Raw genomic sequence first — 23,192 nt, forward strand, 5'->3', positions numbered from 1 at the left:
GTTACTCTGAGAACTGCCTGATGTCATTGTGAGACCTCTTGCAATTATTTTTTAACAGTCTTGGAAATCTGGAAAGGTTACACATGACTGGAAGCTGGAAAATGTGGTCCGAATTTTCAAGAAAGGCAAAAAGAAGACCCTGGTAATTACAGGCCTGTCAGTTTCAATTTCAGTGTCTGATAGAATTATGGAGAAGATTATTATGGGAGTTATTAAAAAACACCTGAAAGACAACACAATCATGGGTCCCAGCCAACATGGGTTCACGAGGGGAAAGTTCTGCTTAACAAATTTAATTTCCTTTTATGACAAGGTCATCCATCTAGCTGACCAAGAGAAGCCAGCTGATGTAATCTTTTTGGATTTCAAAAAAACTTTCAATCCTTCTGGACAAAATGTCCAGCATACAACTAGACAAATACAGTATATGATGGCTGACAAGTTGGATTATAGTAAATGGGGTTACATGAGGCTGGCAGCTAGTTACTAGTCAGGTTCCCCAGTGCTCCATTTTAGGGCCTGTTCTCTCCAGTGTATTCATAAATGATTTATATGCAGGTTTAAAGTGAATACTAAGTTTGCAGATGACACTAAATTAGTAGGAGCTGTTGACTAGGTTGAGGGTAGGGAGGCCTTGCCTAAACTGCATGAAGTTTAACAGGAGCTACTGCCAGACTCTGAACCTGACCCAGGGCAACCCTGGCTATATGTACAGAGAGACTGAGGGATGAGAGGCTGAGGATCAGCACTGTGGAAAGGGATTTGAGGGTTTCGGTTGACATCAAGTTGAATATGAATCAACAGTGTGCCCTGGCAGCCAGGAGGGTCAAAGTGTCCTGAGGTGCATCAAGCACAGCATTGCTAGCTGGTTGAGGGATTGTCCAGCTCTGCTCTGTGCTTGTGCAGCCACACCTCGAGTAGTGTGTGCTGTTTGGGGGCACCACAATATCAGAAGGACATAAAACTATTAGAGTGTCCAAAGGAGTGCTATGAAGTGAAGGGTCTAGAGAGCAAGACATTTGAGGAGTGCTGAAGTTACTCATATTGCTCAACCCAGAGCAGAGCAGGCTGAGGGGAGGCCTCATGGTGGCCTGCAGCTCCCTCACGAGGGGAGTGGAGGGGCAGGCGCTGAGCTCTTCTCTCTGGGAACAGCGACAGGACCCGAGGGAACAGCATGGAGCTGGGACAGGGGAGGGTCAGGCTGGGCTTTAGGGAAAGATTCTGCACCCAGAGGGTGGTTGGGCACTGGAACAGGCTCCCCAGGGCAGTGGGCTACTGGAGACTACTGGAATTCAGGAAGCATTTGCACAGCATCCTCAGACACAAGGTCTGATTTTTGAGTGGTCCTGTGTAGAGCCAGGAGTTGGACTTGATGATCCTTGCGGATATATTCTGACTTGGGATATTCTATGATTGTATTTTAGCAGCTTGCAACTGAATTGTTAATAGTGCTGCCTTTGTTATAAAACCATATATAATAAAAAGTGCTTCCAGTGATGAGAGAGTATGTGGAGCCCAGGACTTGTATTTTGAGTTAGAACCTGAACATAGCAGATGACTCAAGTATTATTTCTCTTCTGATGAAACACAACTGATAACTGATGTTACAACTTAGTAACTCCTTGCCACAGAGCCTCTGGCTTCTGCAAAGACATCCTCCCTGGGCTGAGGAGGGGGCTGAACATCAGGGGTGAACTTGATGTATTAAACTGGATACGGAAAGTTGAAATGGTGGGTACTGAAGAAAGATGATCTGCTATCATGCTGCGTTTTTAAAGCTGGTGGCTTCTGTTTTTATATGGTATTTTATGTGTGTGAGTGAGCTGCTACATTTTTATATGGCATTATATGCGGGTGAGGGAGCACCAGAAGAGGTAGCAGCATGTTTTGCTGAGGGTTTTGGTGTTCACTAGCCGCTGTGCTGGGCTTCCCAGGCCCAGACCCCATTTTATTCACACAAAATGTTTCATCACCAGAGACTGCACCCCTGAGGGGAGTGGGGCAGTGAGCCCACCTCATGCTCCCCAGGCCCAAGGGGACGCAGGATTAAGCAGGGTGTGCACGATGGGGAAAGGCAGGGTGGAAGGGGGGGCATTCCCTAAAAAAAGGGGGGAAAAAAAAAAAGAAAAGAAAAAATGAAAAAGAAAAAAAAGAGAAAAAATGAAAAAAAGAAAAAAAAAGAAAAAAAAGAATAAAATAAAAGAAAAAGATGAGAAAGAAAAGAAGAGGGAAAAAAAAAAAAGAGAGAAAAAAGGAGAAAAAAAGGAAAAAAAAAAAAGAAAGAAAAACAAGAAAAAAAAGCCCGTGAGAGAATGGAAGGACACCACACTCATCACAAGCAGAGGCGATGCCTGTACCCGCCGGCCGTAGTGCGCATGCGCGGCGCCTCCACTTCCCCCCCTCCCTCCGCTCTTTGCCCTTGCCCGCTCCCCGCCACTGCCTCTGCTGTCATCCGCGCGCGCCGTGCCAGCACTCGGCGAACCCTCTGTGGCGTCACCCGGGCGGAAACCCTCCGCTCTCTCCTGCGCGCGCGGCGGCTCCACTCTGCCCTTCTTCCGGCTTTGGCTTCACCTTAGGGCGGGGCAGGCGGGGCGGAGCGCTCGGAGCGGGCCGCGATCTGCGCTGCTCTCGCGAGAACTCTCCCTCTTCCTAGGCCGGCGCTGAGCGAGGTGGGTGCCCGGGCCCCGCTCGGGCCTGGCCGCCGCCGCCATTTCGCCCCCTGCCGCCGCGATATGGAGCCGGGGGCCGGGCCGGCCGCCCCGCGGGCCCGCCGGGGCCGGGATACCCCCGATTAGCGCCCTCCCGGGGCCCGATGGGCGCGGGGAGCCCGGAGTTGTGGGGAGGGAGCCGCCGGGGGTTGTCCTCCCCCTCCCCCTCTCTCTCGTCCCATGGGTGTGCGCTGAGGGGAGGCCGCCGGGCCGCGGGGAGGGGGCCGGGGCCTAGCACGGAGCCCCGGGGCCGAGCACGGAGCCCTGTGGGCCGTGAGGGGCGCCCTGTCCGGCCGCACGTGGGGCTCCCGCCGCTCCTGGGCCACGGTAACCGCCATGGTGTAAGCGGAGGCCTCGCTCCTCAGCCCTTCAGCCGCTCCTCGCCTTGCTGGGGTCACCTTCGCTTGCAGTGGGGGTCGTGTGGATGTGAGGTGCTCCTCGGTTTCGTTTCGAAGTGTGCGGCTGAAAGGCCGGAGGCAGCTGTAAGGCTGTGCTTGTTGCAGAAGGTGTGTTGCTGTTGGTGACTGAGATGTTGTTTTGCATTGCAGAAAGGCCATGTTCAGCTCTAGCGCAAAGATTGTGAAGCCTAATGGCGAAAAGCCAGATGAATTTGAGTCGGGTATATCCCAGGTATGTGTGTTTTCATTCTGCTGTTCGCTAACTAAGTGCATGTTGTGGAGACACTGTTCTGACAGTTGTCCAGAGTGTGAACTTTGAGGTTGATGTTATGTAAATGTGTTCCTCTTTCCTGGTTTTCCTTAAGAACTGTAATAGTGTTCCCACCAGTTGAGTTTGTTGCATCTGTCAGTGTGACCTACAGGAAGCAAACTCTTTGCTTAAAAATACTTACATCTCATTTCTACCACTGTGGACAGACTTTGTTCTCATTTTTTTTTTTTTTTTTTAATGAGTTGAACACCAAATAATAGATTTTTCTGAAACTTTTTTCTTTCTAGGCTCTCCTGGAGTTGGAAATGAACTCTGACTTAAAGGCTCAGCTGCGGGAGTTGAACATCACAGCAGCAAAGGTAGGCTAGATGTTCTCCATGAAGAGAGATTCTCCATAAGAATTGCTTGGTAACTTGCTTTGTGTGTTGTTAACATTTACAAATGTTAACGTACCAGTTGAATGGTGTCTTTAGTTGTATGTAGCCTGTGATGGCTTTCTTTATGCTGTTGTGGTTTACCTTATGGTATTGGCTGTTAACGTGTATGATTTTGTAGTAGCTTCTTTTTTAGGCATTGGTCTGATAAATCCTTGTAAAAACTCATATGGCAGTTTGGTGCTTGAAGTAAATGTGTTAATAGTAAGTTCTGTGTTCTGTCTCTGCAAACTGGGCTTGAGATCTGAATGTTTTTGTGGTTCTTAGTAGTGCAGATGTTATGAGATCTTTGTCAGGAACATAAACTGCTATACTCTTTGTAAAGTTAGGTTGTTATAAATCCTCTTTTAGGCAACAAGTGATAGATGAGAAATGGATCAATATAATAGGCTGACTTGATTGTGAAGGTTAGCTTTTCTTTCTTTTTTTGTCTTTCAAGTCTAAGTTTGAAGAGGCAACAGAAGGAAGAAAGTCACCATTAGAATTTGTCAGACCAGGGGACTGGGTGGAACTTCTGAAGCTGGTTGTTGTAGCCAGAGACTTAGACAGACTGATTTTTGGTTCTTTCCCAAGCTCGCTGACATGCACACATGCACAAAGGCACAACTGATTAGAGTCTAGTTAAAGAATGTGGAAATGTAGAAGTCAGCTTGGTATATGCGTTAACTTCACTGGAGTTCAGGGCCCTACTGAAAAGCTGATTTGCTGCTGAATACATCAGTATCTACCCTCTGCAATGAGGAATCTTAAAAAAAAAAAAAAGTGTTATTTACTGAGTTTAACTACTTTGTCTTACGGAGAAACCTTATGGGCATCAGAGTTAGCTCGTGAGAACGCTGCTGGTGACAAACGTGTGGGAGAATGAGCGTGTCCCTGTTTAGATTCAGGGGAGAAGTGCCTTGTAAGCTGCTGCAACTTACCTAGGTTTTGAACAACTGTAGGAGAAAATGTTCTGTGTTGGTGTGATGTAAAACTGACTTTTGCAGGTGAAAGAATTTTGAGAAGTGATTCAGATAGTGGACAGAATATCACTGCCATGAAGTAGGTACTCAAAACCAAGAGCCATTAGGGTAATCTTTGTCTACAGTCTGTTAAAGGCAAATGATTCTTGAAACTTTGTGTCAGGATGTAAGTAACATCTCAGGTGTGATGGTAGGCTTCAGGGAGCTAGAATCTTTGCTGAAGCAATGAGCTTTGCAGCACTGCTTTACAGCATAGCAAGTGCTCTGACAGGTTTTTCTGTTCAATCCTTGTGCTTAAATGCATGAAAGCAGGTACTTCCCCTTGATGCTTTTTCTTTTTTTAAAAGTTGTAGGCAAGGCTACCAAATGTCAGTGTTCAGAGGGTTCATGATCAAATTAACCATTCCTTCTCAACCCCTAGGTAACGTTTTACTTCTATTACAGGAAATAGAAGTGGGTGGTGGCAGAAAAGCCATCATTATCTTCGTACCTGTTCCTCAGCTGAAATCTTTCCAGAAGATTCAGGTGCGGCTAGTTCGTGAGCTGGAGAAGAAATTCAGTGGAAAGCATGTGGTGTTCATTGCTCAGGTAAAACCCTTTACAATAACAAAAACTTCGGTTTGAAGCCATCCCTGGAGGTAATTTAGTCCACTCTCATGCATGAAGCAGGACTATTACCAACATTAGATCAGGTCAGCCTTGGTTTTGTCTAGCTGAGTCTTGGAAACAGTTAAGGATCAAGATTCCACAGCCTCTCTGGATAACCTGTTCCAGTGTTCTGCTGCTGCTCTTGTCTTGTCCATTCAAGGTAACGGTGATACAATGCGTGTTTTTGTACCAGCAGGAAATGCAGCGAATGTCCTTCTGTGGATATAAACTAAAATGATTTCAGCTAGGAGCCAAGGCTATGTGAACTTGTTGGTGAGATGGGAAGGTTTTTTTGGAAGAGGATGTAACTCCTGTTCTGGTGTCCTTCTCCTTCAGAAGTTTGAGAAGCAAACCTTGAAAGTGAAAGACAGCAAATATTAATAGTAGCCATAGTACATTTGCATAATATAAGCATTTAACGTTCAATTTAATGGCAGAGGAAAAGAAGACCTTAATGAAGTGACTTAACTGCAGTTCTGAGTTCATAGAGCTGAACAACAAAAAGGTGATGGATGGCTCTGTGGGCAGTACAAAGGGGGAAAGCAAACTCTGGAGATATGTCTACAGGGCGGACAACTAATTGTTAGACTGCACCTCTTCAGCAAAAATTATTTTGTGAAATACTTGTAAGAGAGCCAGAGTACCTTACCCTGAGTCTTTGTGAACAAAAACTTTTAATGAAGTACTTCTGGCTTGCTTATTCTCAGTGCTGGAGAATTCCCCGTCAGTATAGCAATCCATATCTTAAAACGGAATATGTGCAGTTCTGCTGAAGGTGAAATGTTTTTGAATGTGACACACGCCAGCATGGATTATAGTGCCACTCTATATGTACAGACATGGAGAAGCTCTGATGTGTTAGTTGAAAGTACTGCAGATGGCTGCAACTGCATCTAAAACGCAAGGTGTTAAAACATCTATGTTTGTAGATATGGAGGTGGAAAATAAGTCTTAATCATCTAAACTGTCATAAATATCTGTAGATGCTGTCCTTGGAACAGAATACCTTAAACCAGGGGTTGATCAGGATTCAGTAGTAGATCTCATAATTCAAAGCAGTGTCTCTGTCTCAGGTGTCACCTAGCTGTCTGTGGGATTGAAATAGCCTTTAGTTTGAAGCAGGGGAGTAAACTCAGTCCACTAGAAACTGGGATTTCTCTTCCCCCAAATCTGTTCAGATTATTAGTACAGTGTAATAAACCACCCTGGCTGTATGTGTAGGGGGTAAGAGTAATGAAATATGAATATTTTCAATGCACTGAAATAATTTCTCATTGATAGATGAGAAGTAAAGCTATGCTAGTATTTCAGCAAGTAGCTTTGGGCATACTGAAGTCTCAATTTTTTGTTGATTTGTGTCTCTGATTTCTAAAAATTAAATAAGTTACAAAGCACGCAGTTTAAGTTGGTTCTAAACACTACATACTGTGAAATGGCATTTCACTTTTTTTTCCATTGACAGAGGAGGATTCTGCCCAAGCCGACAAGAAAAAGCCGCACAAAAAACAAGCAGAAGCGTCCCAGGAGGTAAGCAAGTTACATTAACGCAGAATGACAGACTTCTTTTGTCACTTGCAAGTTTACTGAAGTAACATGTAGGTGATTTTTTTGTTGTTTGAGTAGTCACTTTAATGATTGGGTGGTCTTGTTCTTTCTGTAACACAGAAATAACATTTTAACATTGTTGACATTGTTAACAAATTAACATTTTAACAGTGTTGAAATACTGTTTGCCATTTGGCTGCTAAAAGATCCGTAAGTAGCCAGTCTGAGCAGTGTATTGCATTTTGTGAGGAACTTTCATCTGTATTTCCCATTAAAGCTGTAGCCAGCAGTGGTGACTTAAGAACAGTGACCAGAATAGTGGCTTAGGTGACCTTCCCAGCTGTCTGTGTTTCCACAATGTGCTGACAAGATTTTTTTTTTTTGAAACTGTAGGGAGAGTCTCGTTACATGATAGATGTAGAAAAGACAGGGCTATGATACTGAAGGGATGCAATGAGGGAGAGTGGTTGAGGTAGGATGTAAGTGTAAGTAGTTCTGGAGAGCATGAATTTAACAGCAGAACTGTAGTCCTTTGTGTTAAATGGCATCCCTGCTTATTGAGTGTCTTTAAGGTATTGGTAGTTACAGGATGCTACTATGTTAATGCCTCTTCTATACTGTTCTCTATCGTAGTGTGTCGTAATGTAGCTCCTTTCTTGAAAGTTTGTTCTCTTCACGGTACATAGCATGGTCTGTAACTTCTTGCAGTCCCAGTACTACACTCAGGTCCTACCTAAATTGTCTTCTGAGATTTTCAGGCACAGATTTTAAAGTTGCAGTTTTGTAGTACTTACTGTCAGTCCTGCCTGTGGAGGAGTTTGCCTCTGTTACAGAGTGCTAGTGCAACACAGCTAGTGTTGCTGGCTGGAGGAGTTGGATGTGAACCTGGTCAGCGTGTTGCTGTGTTCAGCAGGAAGGAAGTAGAGTGTGCAGGGCTGTCCCTTTCACAGCCTGACACTAGGTCAGACTAGTAGGGTTGTAAAATTGACATGTGTATTGCAGAGTGTAGAAACGTGATGGGTGGTGGTCTGTCTTCACTATCTCAATTTTTGGAAGTTTGAAATGCAGCTACAGAAATGTTTCTTTGCTATTAGTGATTCTGCCTTGAAACTGCAGATGGGGAAGCTGGGAATCTTGTTAGTCATCTAGACTCGTACACAAAATAACGTGGATTTTTCTGATTATTGTCTTTGACAGTTCAAGAACACAAGTGTAGTCCGTGTTTTCTAAGCGGAGGCTAAACTTACCAGCTAGATTTTTCCTGTAATACACCACAAACTGTTTAGGTTCAGGCAGATGAAGAAACCACTGTTCTCAAAACTGGCTATCCTATGAGCATATTGTGCTATATGTAGTTCATATTCTGCATGCTTACTCTTCCAGTGAATGTCTCACAGAAGTAAAGGTGGGACGACTTAGTTTTGATGTAAACAAAATCTTCTTTAAATGTGTAGAAATAGTACTTGAGGCCTGTAGGGGCACAGCAACCTGTGATCTAATAGATCAAAACCTAGCTACTGATTTTTTTTTTTAATTTTTTTGTCATGCACTCCAAACTTCTGCAAGCAGCATAGAACTTTTTTGCAGATCATGGAGAAATAAAAGCTGTAAAACTGTCACCACGCACCATTTAAAAAAGCAAAACAATCAAAAATCCTGTAACTGAGTTTTTAGCAAAAACATGCTGGGGAAGGTTTAAGCCTTGGCAGACTAGGGAATTTGGCAGACTAGGGAATTTGGCAGACGGACGTGTTTTAATGATTCAAATGTGGCATTTCAGCCGTACGCTTACTGCAGTGCACGATGCTATTCTTGAAGATCTGGTCTTCCCGAGTGAAATCGTGGGCAAGAGAATCCGTGTAAAATTGGACGGCAGCAGACTTATAAAAGTCCATTTGGACAAAGCACAACAGAATAATGTTGAACACAAGGTAAACAAATTTACATTGTTCAGAATGGGGTGGCATTCTGACATTGCTGCATTAATTACAAAACTTCTCAGCTAAAGACTTCTGGCTAAAGCTTTTTTGACTTGGGGCAATGGAGAAGCTCCTGGTGTTTTTGGAAGGAGATGCTAAAGATGATGCAAAGCAGTTTTGAACTAAAGCTTTAGTTCAGCTTGTCAAAACCTCCTTTGTGACTGTGAAGTAGTTAATATTGGTTTCTTATTGGGAAGGGGGGGGGGTAATTGTTTTTAGCATAGAGCATTTAGTTTTGATCTTCAGGCTGTACCAAGCACATCTGCTTAAGTCCTTGATCATTTTTTTTTTTGTTTGTTTGTGGGGACACATTTAAGAAAACTTAGGTGTATGAGTCTTCTGCTTGCAAATAAAGGAGGTTGTAAATATTTTCTGCAAAACACTTGTTTTCTATGTAAATGTTCAGTTACTTTATTCTGGAAGAAAAGAATCAGCCTAAGAGTTGGTTTCATATGAAGATACAGTGGGAAATGGTGTAATACCTAAACTGTGTTAACAATGATTGTATTTTTCTGTACAGTATATGTAAACAAGATTGTCTGTCTTCACAGGTGGAAACATTTTCTGGTGTCTACAAGAAGCTCACAGGCAAAGATGTGGTGTTTGAGTTTCCAGAATTCCAGCTGTAAAGCGCAAAAGATGGCTGAATAAAACAATTGTTCATATAACAGAGTAATTTCATTTAAATTTCCAATTCTGTAAAGCTAGGTGGGAATTAACCAGTTCATGAGACTGCTCTGCTTTCTGGATGAGTGGCATTTGTGTATCAAAGTACTAACCCACCAACATTTTCTGGTCAAAACGTGACTCTGGACAGAAGAGTCTGCAAAAAGAATCGGCCTAGAAAAATAAAATGAAACATGTTAAGACTCCTTGTACAGAGGAAGTGGGGAATTACCATAGAGCAGAGGGACTCCTGAGATTTTTGTGCTAAGACTGTCAGTTGGAGAACAACACCTTCCTGACACTAGAAGAATTCTACATAGCAGATGTTGTGACCTCTGAAACATGGAGCAATGACATATCCGAAGAAGGGTTTTAATTCTGTGGGAAGTAGGTTTGGTGAACGCATAGGTTGAATTAGAGGCAACTGTCCTTGCTGGTTGAGTGGTAGAACGTTACTGGCTCTTACCTAAAAGCAGGTATTGCAGCTTCCCACCTTCAATAGAGTGAAATTGGAAGACATTTTAATTTCTGCAAGATTAATTATCTTGTACACAAACTACAGTTTCAGTCATTTGTTTTTGCTTTTGGAAGTCATGGATTTTGTTTCCACCTATTAGCGGTTTATATATGTAAATAAATATTGGGGTAATCTGGGGTAGCCAGGACATGACTAATAACCAACAGCAGGGATAGATATGCAAGGGTGAAAGGAGGACTGCTATCTAGACGGTATCTATGATCTATAGATGGTGTTTTATCATAGTTCCCATACATCCTTGGCCATATGTATCATAGCAGCCAAAGGCTTTGAAAGCCCTACACTTCGAAAATCTGTATGTATATCTAGAAACATTTCCAGCAAGTTTTAACTTTTTACTGGCTCAGGGGGGAGTTTGACTCTTTGGACTTAGCAATTTATAATGTTCTGAGCAATTTATATGAATTTAGTACTTAACCTTGCTGAACAGACTATTCTATTACTTAGGAGGAAGTGGTTAATGCAATAAAAGGTACCTAATTATGGAGACAGCCTAATAGATGGAAAGCTAAGTAGGTAACAACCTATACACCAGGAGCTCTTAATAGCTTGTGTCTTTTTACCTAGGAGTAAATGGAAGACAAGTGCACTTATTGAGGGTCTTTGTACCTTTGCTTCCTTTTTCTCATTTTCTGCGGGTTTGCTTGCTTCCCACTTGATGCATCTCTTGAACTGTGGAAAAACTAAAAGGTTAAAACAAGTTCTACGTTGCTTTTGCATTGGAACAGGGGAGCTTTTTAAGTTGTACCATAGCTTCTGTTTAGTAGCAAAGGGCAGGTAGTAGTGGGCTGTTACTTCTGGTGCAGACAATGCAAAGAGAACAAAGAAAATATATATACCCTGTTGTAATTAATAGTTAATTTCCTGCTACTTACTGACAAGGCTTGACTTCACACAGAAAAGAACAGGCTGTGTCTTTGGAGAAATTTGCCTAAGACCTTTTCCTCTCGCATTTTCAAACTTCTGTCTCTGGCGTATAGCCCTGAATCCTGGCTGTGTGTGGGCAGAGTAATTCCAGGAGATCCTACAACAGAAGGAGTGATAGAACTTGAGAATTCAAGTCTCTCACTGCTATAATGGGCATTACGCAGGTTGAAGATGGCGGGGGTAAAAAAATCTAGTCTCAAGTCAGACATGTTACTAATCTTTCTGCTATAACAGTCACAGATGGTAGCCTGTGCAAATAGATATTTGCTGTTGTGGGTTGGAAGAAGCAGTTAGGGGACTGTTTGGAGACTTACCAGATGTTAACTACATTTAATTAGAGGTTGGTGAGTCTACTGGGGCCAAGTAACATCTGCAAGTAGAGGTGATGCTCAGACAGCAGGCTACAGTAGACAGTATTTCTTCTTTCATGGTGAAATATAACTCAGGTTTGATCTCTTAGTAACAAAAATGTCAGTAGCAGTTCCAGTTTTGACGCACTGGGGATTTGAAGGGAATCAAGTAAACTGAATATGAAAATGGCAAATGTTGCCAGGCATTGCCAGCTGGCTATACAATTTTTCTCTTGGCTCTTGTTGTAAGCCCTTTGAACTAAATGAAATGCAAAGGCCCATGATGGCTCTATAAGCAAATTCTATGAAAGTGCAACACTTAAAACTACTTATGGTTCTTAAATAAATGAAGCTGCAAGCAGAGGTGAATTTTTGTAGCATAAAAATACCAGGCTGTGTGCTCTGCAAAAGACTTTTGTCATAGTTTACCTTTATGCACGGGCTCCCGTGTGTTTTAGTGTCAGTGATACAATCAGACAACTCCCGCTCTCCCTTGACAAGCATATCAAATGAACGCCTGCAATCTGGAAAGTCACTTGATGCCATCTGGTCAAGTACTAATGAGGCAGCTGGAATACTGGTGTCAGATGTTACCTTAACCTAAAGGAGTGCCCATAAGAGATGATGCTAGACTTTGCCTGTACCTTTTGTGTGCTGTCACAGAGGAGCTCTGAAAGCGTGATTCCTCAGGAGCTTGTCTGGTTTTTGTGAAAAAGTGATGAGGCATCATACTGTAGCAAGACCTGTAGTGTTATGTGGAGAGACAGATCACATCCTGAAGAGTGTAGAAAAATGGATTCTTGCCTGTTGTAGCCCAGTCAAACAAAGCGAGGAGCAAGGGCCTTATGCTGTTAGGTGCTCTTAAGGCTTGCACCTGATAGGAGAGCTTGCCATATGGCTTCCATGTAAGTCCTCACAAATGTCTTCAAATATTTTTGTCTGTGAGGAAAGCTGCTCCCTGTTGATTTCCACTAGGACTGGTTCATGGATGTGTCACAGGTCTGGTGTGACAGAATTTGCTTGAAGTGCTTGATCTGCCTTGGATTAATGTGATTAATTGGAGGCATGATTAGATAATGTCCGATAAGTTCCCCTTGAATATAAGTAGAAGCATGTGGCAAGCCTTAATAGAGTGATCCTTGCATCAAGCAGTGTTAAAGGACACGTTATGGCTCCTGTGCTATGGACTGAAATAATCTATTTCCTGTGCCTTCACTTTTCCTAAGTTTTCTAAATGGGAGGCCTGAGTTTGATTCTTAGTTGAGTCTAAAAGCCAGGGTGATGCCAAGAAAAGAATAAAAAATAAAAAATAAAAAAAAAATAAACACCTTTAAAGCTTAGACTGTTTTCATCTTCTGCGGTATGGGCTTTGTAGGTCTCTACAGCTGTATCAGAATGGCAGACAAAATATCGATTATGGGGTCATGTGGTCCCAGAAAAAGAAGCCTTAAGGCTAGGCTAGGGGAGCGTGAGTCCCTTTCCTCCATACAGGCTTGACTGCAGCATTGATCAGTGCAAATGGCTGACCCCTTTGTAAGCAGGTGGCTTTGGTGTGCTTTTTGCCTGCCTTAAGAGCACACGTGTGAAAAACCTACATTCACTGAGAGCAAGAGAAAGAGGCGACACTGCAGCATCTCTTTGTACTAGTGCTCTGTTCCCTGCAGGAATTACGTGTATTTGATCTTATTGTGATCAAGAGGAGAAAGTTTTTGTTGGATTTGTTACAGCTTGCAAGTTTAGGTATCTCCTCCTCTACCCACAGGTTTACTGCTATTCCTTCTTGCCATTTCTCAGGAAAATAATTCTTAACCTTGTCAATTAGTTTCTGCTGTTAAATGTTGCTAAATGGTTAATAGCTAATGGGCAGCACCATGGTTTTCATGATTTTGTGCTGATGAGTCTGATTCAGTTTTGATTTGCCCCTGGAACAGCAAAGATAGAAGCGGAGCCAGGCATTTAAGAGATTTTACCAAATTTAGAGATGAGAAATAACAGAAAACACAGTTCGCATTTCTTATTACTGCTGCAGCGAATGCTGCTCAGAAACTTTATGCAAAAAAATGTTGGTGCAGCAACACTAAAGAAGTTGAAGGCTAGTTTTTACACTGCAGTAAAAGAACTTAAAACTTGCATTGCTGTTTCCATGCTGAACTTTACCACTACACATCTAGCGCGTTGTACAGAAAAGGTGGTAAGGAGAGTTTCTTCTGTTGCCTTGTCCATCAAACTGAAGTGGTGATGTCCACCCTCTGGGGCTGCGTTAATGGGATGAGGTATGTATGGGGATCTTCACAGGGGCAGGCAGCACTACACATTCCTTTTTCCCTCAGATGTATTTTGATACTTAATAAAACAGTTTCCTATTTTTTTTTTGCCTAAACAGTTTATTGTTAGGCGAAGCCAGAGGAAAGGGGCTATGTTTTTTGATTGTCACAGGAGCAAAGGAGGGAATGCACTCAGCTTGCCATCAGGAAGTCATAGATCTGCTGCATCTCCCTGCCTTTTTCAGGAGTTTGGCCTGGGATGCTTACCAAGGGCTGGTTAGCAAGGCAGCCCTGGCTTTGAAGAAGTGGAGCAGTATTTGTGATGCAACCTGTAGTAAGCTGAGCTCCAGCAATTGAGTTCACGTTATGACTTATGAAAGAGTTTGGGTATTGGCAGTTTTCATACCTTAAGAAAACCTGGTCCAGATTGTTGTTTGCCCTGCTTGAGAAGGGGTTGGACCGGATGATTTCCAGAGGACCCTTCCAACAGTTCCGTGATCCTTTGATGCCATTGGGTGACTTGTCAAACTGAGGGGAGAATTTTAGGGCTCTGTCATCTTTTCAAAACAGTATCTTTAGATAGTATTTTAAACAGTATTTTAAAATGAGCATTGCATTTAATCCTCTTACAGACTGAATGCCAGTTGACTCTGGAAAGAGTAAAAGAATTTGCCTGAAGGCTCTGAAAATGTTTCCCTTTAAAAAAAAAAAAATCACCTTTCAATAATCAATTTGATTTTGATTTGTGCTTTTTTTTTTTTTTTTTAACTATTTCAATCCAACTCTTCTGCATAGTTGGTATTTACCCTGAGCTTAAAGGCTGGGTGGATGTCTGGTTGTGGATCAATCATGATAGCCAACTTAGATCTGTCTTGTTGTATACCCTAGCCTCTGAAAGTTGTCCTGCTGCATTAGCAAGGGTGGCTGAAAGACTTAAGAACCATTTCTTGAACTGCTACAGCTTTCAGACTGGCATATTAACATCAGGAAAAGCGTTAGCTGAATAGCCAACACCGACTGTGACCTGATGGGGTTGAACAGCTGCCCTACAGTAACTCGGTTGTCTCAGCTATGGATGGGGATAGGGCTAGGTGGTGAAGCTGGGGAGGTGAATTTTTGACCTGCTCCAGTGTAGTCTGTCTTAGTGCCCTGGGTTGCCTGTAGTCTGGTTCCAACAATGTGCTAGCATGGCTGTACAGCCTCGGGTCTGCTGTCTGAGTGGGTGAAGGAAGGATGCTCATGTCCAGCTGTAAGAGGAGTATGCCCTTTTCTTTTTCAGAGGTGAAACAAAGCCATAGACTTATTTTCTCCTTATCCAGGGAAAACAGTTCTATCATATCTGTTGTGTTTGGCCTTCCCTTTTGAACTCTGGAAACTTGGATTTATTTTTCTTCACTTCTGTTTGCCTGGTGTTTAACACTACCTTTTCTACTTTCCGTGAAATGGCTCTTTCTCCCTGAATTCCAGCTCTGGCCTCAGTTATTTGCCTGTTTATATAGGGAGAGCAGATATGTATGTAAATGGACGTTGCCTTTGCCATCGTAATATGATCTTCAAAGGCTTGGACTGCAGTCACTTGGCTGCATTCTTTACATCAAACGTTTCTTGTAGCAAGTTGCTGCCAACAGAGTGCTGTGAGGGCCCGATCCTGCTAATTGCCTTCTGCTCCCTCTGAACTAATGCAGCTTGTATGCAGAAAACAGCTTTCAAGTTAGAGTTGTGGGGTGCTTACCCTGTTACGTTTTACATTTTTGTCCTTACTGATGTAATCTGAAAGTGAGCATCAGTTCTGAACTTCTTGTGACCATCTGGTGGGCGTTGAAACACAGAAGCTGATGGAGGAGAGACAGCCAGGATCCAGCCCAGCTTGAAAAGAGGGTGGTGTAGGAGAGGTTCAGCCCTTGTAAAAGTGGTTTCTGAATGCGAGGCACTGCTGTGGTATCTGTGGTACCGTGTTTTTGTCTTTTTTTTCCCCCTTACTGCCTGTTTTGTCGCAGCCTCCTCAGAGGTGGGGATGTGTTGGCTGAACAAATTCCCTCCTCCAGAAGAGGGGGATAGCTCTGCCAACAGCACCCATCCCTTGCATGGAAAACTGCTCAGGTGTGGGGTGGTGAAGCCTCAAGTGGGGGCTGTGGTGTGTGGAAGGAAGTTACATGCCCCAGGGCCAGGAGAGGAGTGCATGGAGAGGGGACGCTGCCAGACATGAGCAGAGGGGGAAAAGTCTATCAAAGGACATTGCAACCCCCACCACAGCATGAAATCCTTGATGGAGAGGACATACACCTCTACAAGAGCAAATCAGAAGGTCAGTGAAGCGAGCACGTGCTCCTATCACAGCTTTCTCTTGTCCCACAGTCTAAAAGCTTTTTGGTGATTCTTTTCACATTTTAGGAGGGTGAAAAGATACTGAAAGATTTATCTTTTTTTCTTTCTCGCTGACATGGTGATGTCAAAGGTGTATTAAAAAAATAAATCTTTAAGCCTGTCAAGTGGATAACAGCATTGTTGTGGAGAATTGAGACTCAGCTCTGAAATACTTGCATGTTTCCACTCAGTAAGTCAAGAATGTTACAGCTAACAGCAGGAGTGGGGTGAGTTTCACTAGGGAAAGCGTGTTAATTATTCACATAACTCGGTCATATTCACTGCTGCACTCCCTGTGTTGTCACATCAGTTGTTAGAAATGAAGTAAAGCAAGGGAAGTGCTGTCCTAGGGCAGTTGCATGCATAACTTAGAGCTGAATAGATCTAAATGGTTAAAAAGGGGTTCTCTGCTAGAGAGGAGGAGGGGAGAGTAAGAGTGCATTCCCAAAAAAGTACATTCCCAAAATAAAAAGCTTACATCATGGACCTCTTCAGCTTTCCCACACTTCTTTCCTAATTATTGTCCTACAGGACAGCTGATCTATTTCAAACAGGAAGCTGTTTACAGATAACACTTGCAACTGTGTTGTCTGATTTGTTGAACTGTCGAAAAGCAAAAGACAACCTCTTTTCAAATTAAAAACTGTCAGACTTCTGTAAACAGCAGCAATGAGGTTCATCTGTGCAGTGTCCCTGCAGGCACAGAGTGTTCTGCAGTTCCCATTTTCTCAGCAACCGTAAGGTAAGAGGCTTTTGTGCTTTTGCTCTCTAGAAATACAGAGGAAAAAAGCTTGGATGTTTGTTAGGGGGGTGTCTTGTAAGCAGCAAAATATGATTGGCAATGGCTGCATAGCAGGGGAAGGTAAGGGGAGTAACAGCTTGCTCTGTTCTAGCAGATAAAGTGGGACCTTTCTGTCTGAGGCACCCATGTGGGTTAGATCGCAGAATTCCTGGTCAGTGTGAGATTTGTGTATGAAACATTCAAATGCCATTGAAGGAGCTCATTCCTTTCTTTGAGCAACAAAGGATGAAGTGGTATTTTAATTTCTCATGCAATGGAAAGTTAATGCAGTTTATTAAGGGGTTCTGATTCCTGGTAATACATGACAGACATCTCAGTTTAATTTTGGAAGTGCTCAGTACTTTTCTCCATCCTTCTACTTTTATTTCTAAGTGGCTGGCTATTTTCTACTTTACAAAGTGAGCTTTTAATACGTCTGGAAGACAGAGAATAAAGACTGACATTGCAGAAGTGAAGCAGATGACAGTGGATCCAGTAAAGGATAGAATTACACCAGTGGGTAATTAAGAGTAAACTCAGTTAAAACCAAATCAAGTTGGTAGCAGTAGTATACAGGACAGTCTAATGAAAATTAAGGATGTGTAAAGATAGAATGTAAAGATGATCTAAATGAGCTGGATGATGAGAGTAAGCCATAGTTCAGTAACCAGAAGGCCATATGCCTGCTTTTCAGTCATGGGATATGAAAAATTAGTATTCATAAAAGGAATTAAGAGTTTCCATTCTGACCTCTGTACATACATACGTGTGCTCAAATAGAGGAATTCAGGACAGGGATTCTTTTCTGACAAAATCAAGTGACTTTGGAAAACTGAAATGTACAGCTTCACTTGCCATACAGTGAAATAGAGACTCTTGGCTGGAAATACTACAGCTTTTATGTTTGGGTAGTGAAAGATTTTAGAGATGCATTAGGAAACTCTTGTCCTATGTTTCTGTTTTTGAAAATGAGATCTCACACTTTTGGACATTTCATATTTATATGATCATTTAAGGCAGGATCATGACATTTTAAGGCATTATAGAGACTGAAAAATATGAAACAAGCACTGCTTTAAAGTTTTCACTCATGAGAATGATGTTAGGATGTCTTTGTCTGTGACAACTTGTTAGACATACCCTTAATGCTTTTTACTGTTTCTACTGATTGTTGCAACATAAATAAGGTATGTAGATATTGTATATAAGGAACATTTCCAAGCTGACTGTTCTTCTTAAGATTGTTAGGACTCTTTCACAAAATTATTGAAAGCATTTGTTAAAATGAACTTAATACGGGACAGACAAATTCATTGTCAAAATGGCACTTTAAACATGGTGTATTCTTACAATCAGTGGAGAATTGCACAGTAACTTATAAAGTGTGCATCACAATGATGAGTGCTGTTTCTCTGATTACTTTTGAATGATTTTACTCTATTTCAAAAGCTCCCTTTAGTCAGCTTCAGGGCTGCCCAAAAAATCTTGATTGAGAATAATTTTGAAGTAGAAAGGCTCTTGACAAAGCAGCTTTTTTTAGGAGAAGTGTCAGCTTTCCAGGGTAGTTTAGTTCTTTTGTCAAAGTATTTTGGCTGAAAACCAGAAGGGTTTAGCCAAAAATATACTCACAGTGTCTCCTGGGAACTGTAGTTTGTGCTTTGCACTGCATTTCACTACTGGCTGGACTTCCCGGCTGAACCATGCTTCCCGTAAGGCCTGTGCCCAGGGACTCTGCTGCGATTTCCCTTGATGCAAGCAGCACTGTGCTGTATTTTGGGAAGTACGCTCCAGTGAAAGAGGCCAGTAAGGAATAAGATGTAGGAAAAACCTCTCTGATTGCTAGTAGATAATTGACAGCTAGTTTAAAGCTTGAATACTTTGCTCTAGTTTGCATGTGAGTCCCATACCACACAGTTTGCTGTAGGACTTGAAAGTGTGACATGTCAGGAGGGTTAGGTGTGTCAGCAGGAGGCTCAAAACCATTCTGTTGCTTCCTTCCACACAAGGGAGAAAACATTTAAAAATGCTTCTCCGCCCATACAAGGGAGAAAACATTTAAAAATGCTTCTGAGACTTTGTTGGTGTTTCTGCCAACTTTTGTGCCAGAAGTGTTCCATTTTATGTACTTGGAACTGCAAGCTGCAAGTACACAGTATGATGGGATTTTGGGAGCGAGGTAAACTGTGAAGGAGTCGAGAGGAAAACAACCTCCTAGGAGCCCAAAGCTTTTGGAAGTGATGGTTCTTAAAATCCAACAAGGTGTTGTCTCAACCGTCGAAATGCCTGTTCAAACAAATCTCGGCCTGGACGATATGCCCTTAGGTGCTTAAGATGTCTGTAGGCAAGAAGAGAACTGAAGCTGCTTGAGTTCTTCATTGCTGGGCCAGTCTCTTACTTGTTTATTAGGATCTAAAGATCCTTATCTGTTGTGACTGTTTGGATGATGCTTCCTCCAAACTGCATCAGGAAAACAGTTAGGATGTCTGTAAGGCATCACCTTGAGGGAGGTGATTGTCCTCTGCTCTGCCCTGGTGAGGTCCCACTTGGGAGCGCTGCATCCAGTTCTGGAGTCCCTAGCACAAGAATGATGTGGAGCTGTTAGAGTGGGTCCAGAGGAAGGCCACAAAGATGATCAAGGGGCTGGAGCATCTCTTCTACAAAGATAGGCTAAAAGAGCTGGGGCTGTTTAGCCTAAAGAATAGAAGGCTCCGGGGTGACCTCATTGCAGCCTTTCAATACTTCAAGGTGTCTTATAAAAAAAAAAAAAAAAAAAAAGATGAAGAAAGACTCTTTACTTGGCTAGATAATGATAGGACAAGGGTGAATGGTCTTAAAATTAGAGTTTAGAAGGAACTTTTTCCACTCAGGATAATGAGGCACTGGAACAGGCTGCCCAGAGAAGCTGTGGATGTCCCATCTCTGGAGGTGTTCAAGGCCAGGTTGGATGAGGCCCTGAGCAACCTGATCTAGTGGGTGGCGTCCCTGCCCATGGCAGGGGGGTTGGAACTAGATGATCCCTGAGGTCCCTTCCAACCCAGGCCATTTTATGACGACATTCTAGAGGCCAGAACAGAGTAGAAAGGCAGATGGTGAGAAGTTTGAGGTATTATTACATTGGTTTCTTCCTACACTGAATAAAGCACCTGAGTGAAATGTGGGCATGGACAATCTATTTCCAAAGCTACAAGTGAGGCACCTGGCTGCAGCCCAAGAACCCAAAGTGTTTATGTGCTGAAGTGCTCTACAGCTGAAACCTTTTGAAAGTGTGTGGCCTGTTGTCCTTTTGGCACAGAGACTTCAGAAACTGAAAATAGTTCTTGAAAAGCTGAGTGCTACCACCCAGCTTCTGTGTAATCTACTGGCCAGGAGCACTTCCCTGGGGAGTGGGGATCTGCATCCAGTTCATTCCACTGCTTCAGTGCCCATCCTGTATCTGCTAGAACAGTGCCTTTGTCACTAACCTGACAGAACCACGGGTGCATCCTCTTATGATAGAATAGTTTGGAGAATGAGGTTTGGGATGATTTGGTTGAACTTAGGAAGAGGCCACAGATACGGATTCAGTGGTAAGTGTCACCAGTGTTGAGTTAAGTAGGTCTATTTTTTATTTTTGGCATGAAAAATGAAGGTAAAGGGTGGAGAATGGAAAGATTAACTACTTCAGTTCTTGGCTGCTCTTTGTGGAGGGGGCGTTGAAAAATTAAGATGTCCATAGTTGTGCTTAGGTTCCAGGTATACATCTTTATTTTCCTGATTTTAAGTGTGGATGCAATGAAATTATCTCTAGTTGCTCCAGAGGAGTTTTAGATTGGACATAAGGAAGAGCTTATTCATGGAGAGTGTGGTTAAGCATTGGAACGGGTTTCCCAGGGAAGTGATTGAGTCCCTATCCCTGCAGGTATTTAAGAGACATCTGAATATAGCACTAAGCGACATGGATTATTGTTAGGACTCAGTAGGTCAATACCTTCTGGCCTGTAAAATGAATCTGGTGGCACTTAATGCCAGAGTCTCTCAGGTACTTTAATGGCTCTGGTAATAACATTATAGTCTTTTAAGCAACTCTCTTTTTAAGCATGTATTTGCCCATTTAGACTGAGTTTACATGTGATTGCATTCACTTTCTTCCTTGACTTTAGGAGTAATGATGTTAAATGTCACAATTAGTGTTGTGTACATGGAGTTTATGATATGTTCAGTTGATTCCTGCATCCCTTTTTGGCAGTACTAAATAACTTTGTGGCAGGTCTCATTTTGTTGTTGTTTATCTTTCCTTTGCTTATGTCAACTGGCAGGTGCTGAGATTTCAGCCAGAACAAGGTTAATGAAGTTTTTAACACTTAACACCTCTGAAGCCTTTTCTTTAGCTGTTAGCTGCAGAATCAGAGCTGTAGCATTACTTTCTTCTCTTGTAAGTATCCTCTAAATACTAAGCATATACATGCTGAGGCATCTGAAAGTTCAAGTGATCATAGCTGATGTGCAGCTTCTTAACGTGTACAAATTGCCTCTGGTCATGTTCTGGCTGTGTGAAGATGCATCCGTGGCTGTTGTTGGAGATTTTGAATGATCTTGGAGGTCTTCCCCAATCTTAATGATTCTATAAATTTGCTGAGCACTAAAGTAGGTGGAGATGCCAGCAGTTACTTAAAGTGGCTTGTTATATTCTTCCATATATATAATATATATATATATATTCTTCCATATATAATTATATATATATATTACATATATAATTATATATATATATTACATATATATATAATTAAAATAAAGGAATTACTCAGGGCAGTTGGTTAGATTAAAGGAAATTAATGAAAAAATCCAAAAGGGATTTGTCATCCTCAGGAATCTTCTGGCAGCAGAAAAATCTTGGCATACGGATAAGGGAAGTAACACCTCCAGTTTAAGTGGCCTTGTTTGCAAATTGTTCTACAACTTGTCTATTTCTTTCTGAATTAAAATTTCTTTCTCAAAATGAGAACGGATTGTTAAAAGCACTTCAAACTGCATGCAACCACTTGTATTTTTTCTTAATTCTTTAAGTCTTTTGGGCCAGTGCATTGTACATAGCAAAGGACTGAAATGTGTGTGCTGTGGTATAAAAGCTGCTCTGGAAAATACTTCTCCACTGAAGATCTTCTTTCAGCTGGCTACCATTTGATATGTCTTCTAAGTAGGATCTTGACTGATGCCAATGATACGGAATGAATGGCCAAATCTGCTGTAGCATCCTTTTGTAAGAATGTTTTATCTTCTGAGAACTTTGTTAATATGTAGTCATCTACAGTAATCACATCTTTGCATATGCTTTTATGAAATTACATCAGATCCATATGACCTTGTTTGTTTTCCCTCCACTGTTTTGCTTCTATTGCTATTTCTATATGGATATATTGTTGATATTGCATTGACACTGCCCCAATTCAAACGCAAGATTTTGATCATGTATGCTTATGTGCCGTTGTGTTTAGTGATGCTGAGAATATCTTTCTGAGAAGCATGTCCCTGTCATTTGAGGATAATACTCCTGGATCATTTCCATGACTCTTAGTGGCTCGCATGCTACTGCAAAATGTCTCATCTTGTATCTCCTAAGCTCTGTATCTTTTAGCTAGATATTAGTTTCCACTGCAGCCTGGTATTTTGCCATATGTTTCATCACTTTTAAAATATTCCCACTCCTTAATTATGTTCCTTTTTTTTTCCATGTTCCAGTGAATTTAGTCCCATTACTACTTTCAGTTACATATCCTTCTGTTTTCTCTATGCCTCTGGCACGTGAGGGCACAGTTTTATAACACACTGAAGGCTACCTCAACTCCTGCCAAGGGTGTTTCTTTCCCTGGCTGGCAACATTCTTCATGGGAGTGGATGGCCATTTTACCCTCACTGGGAGCCAAGCAACTAAATCAACTGAAAAATAACATTATAGAAAGAGGAATAGCTTTCTGCTGGCTTAGCGTGCTGTGCTAGCTCAACATGGGATCGGATGGCTGTTGGTGACAGTATGAAGAAGGGGAGGGTAATGTGTGACTGCAGCAGGGGAGCCAGACTGCTGTTACTCCTCATGTAGATGGGCTTAGCTAATGGTGACAGTGGGACTCTGCTCATCTAACTTTACATACCTATGAGGCTGGGAAATGAATGCATGCCTCTAGAGAGCCAATTATCTAACCTATTTTAGGAAGAAATGAATTGTCATAGATAGGTGCCTTTCTCTGACTTGATTATATAAGCAGCTCAGGGTGATTTTTCTCAGACCTACAATCTAAACCAGAATGACTGAATCCCACTCAAGGGTCTGCCTGTAATTCCTCCAAGGTTGAAATCTGGATCTAAGCAAAGCTGCCCTGA

The 23,192-nt window shown here is 42.3% G+C and overlaps 2 protein-coding genes across 4 annotated transcripts in view; both read left to right on the top strand.

Moving 5' to 3' along the window:
- Positions 1–2,557: 2,557 nt before the first annotated feature.
- On the top strand, positions 2,558–9,613 carry RPS7 (ribosomal protein S7). 2 transcript variants are annotated; one of them, XM_027452964.3, is made up of 7 exons: positions 2,558–2,669; positions 3,257–3,338; positions 3,665–3,736; positions 5,218–5,361; positions 6,884–6,948; positions 8,747–8,897; positions 9,497–9,613. In XM_027452964.3, the coding sequence occupies exons 2-7, from the start codon at positions 3,264–3,266 to the stop codon at positions 9,572–9,574; spliced, it is 585 nt and encodes a 194-aa protein (XP_027308765.1). In that variant the 5' UTR covers positions 2,558–2,669; positions 3,257–3,263; the 3' UTR covers positions 9,575–9,613. The 2 variants fall into 2 exon arrangements, with proteins under 2 accessions (XP_027308765.1, NP_001272886.1); NM_001285957.1 differs by lacking the exon at positions 2,558–2,669 and having other exon boundaries at positions 3,255–3,338.
- A 138-nt stretch (positions 9,614–9,751) lies between these two features.
- The window catches only part of COLEC11 (collectin subfamily member 11), a 46,510-nt gene continuing 33,069 nt past the window's right edge, over positions 9,752–23,192 (top strand). For both annotated transcript variants that reach the window (XM_005012544.6, XM_005012545.6), the window contains exon 1: positions 9,752–16,796. The gene's annotated coding sequence lies outside the window, so the exon portion shown is untranslated. The remainder of the gene's footprint in view (positions 16,797–23,192) is intronic.

The sequence above is a fragment of the Anas platyrhynchos genome, chromosome 3, assembly GCF_047663525.1.
Source record: "Anas platyrhynchos isolate ZD024472 breed Pekin duck chromosome 3, IASCAAS_PekinDuck_T2T, whole genome shotgun sequence".
Lineage (NCBI taxonomy): Eukaryota > Metazoa > Chordata > Aves > Anseriformes > Anatidae > Anas > Anas platyrhynchos.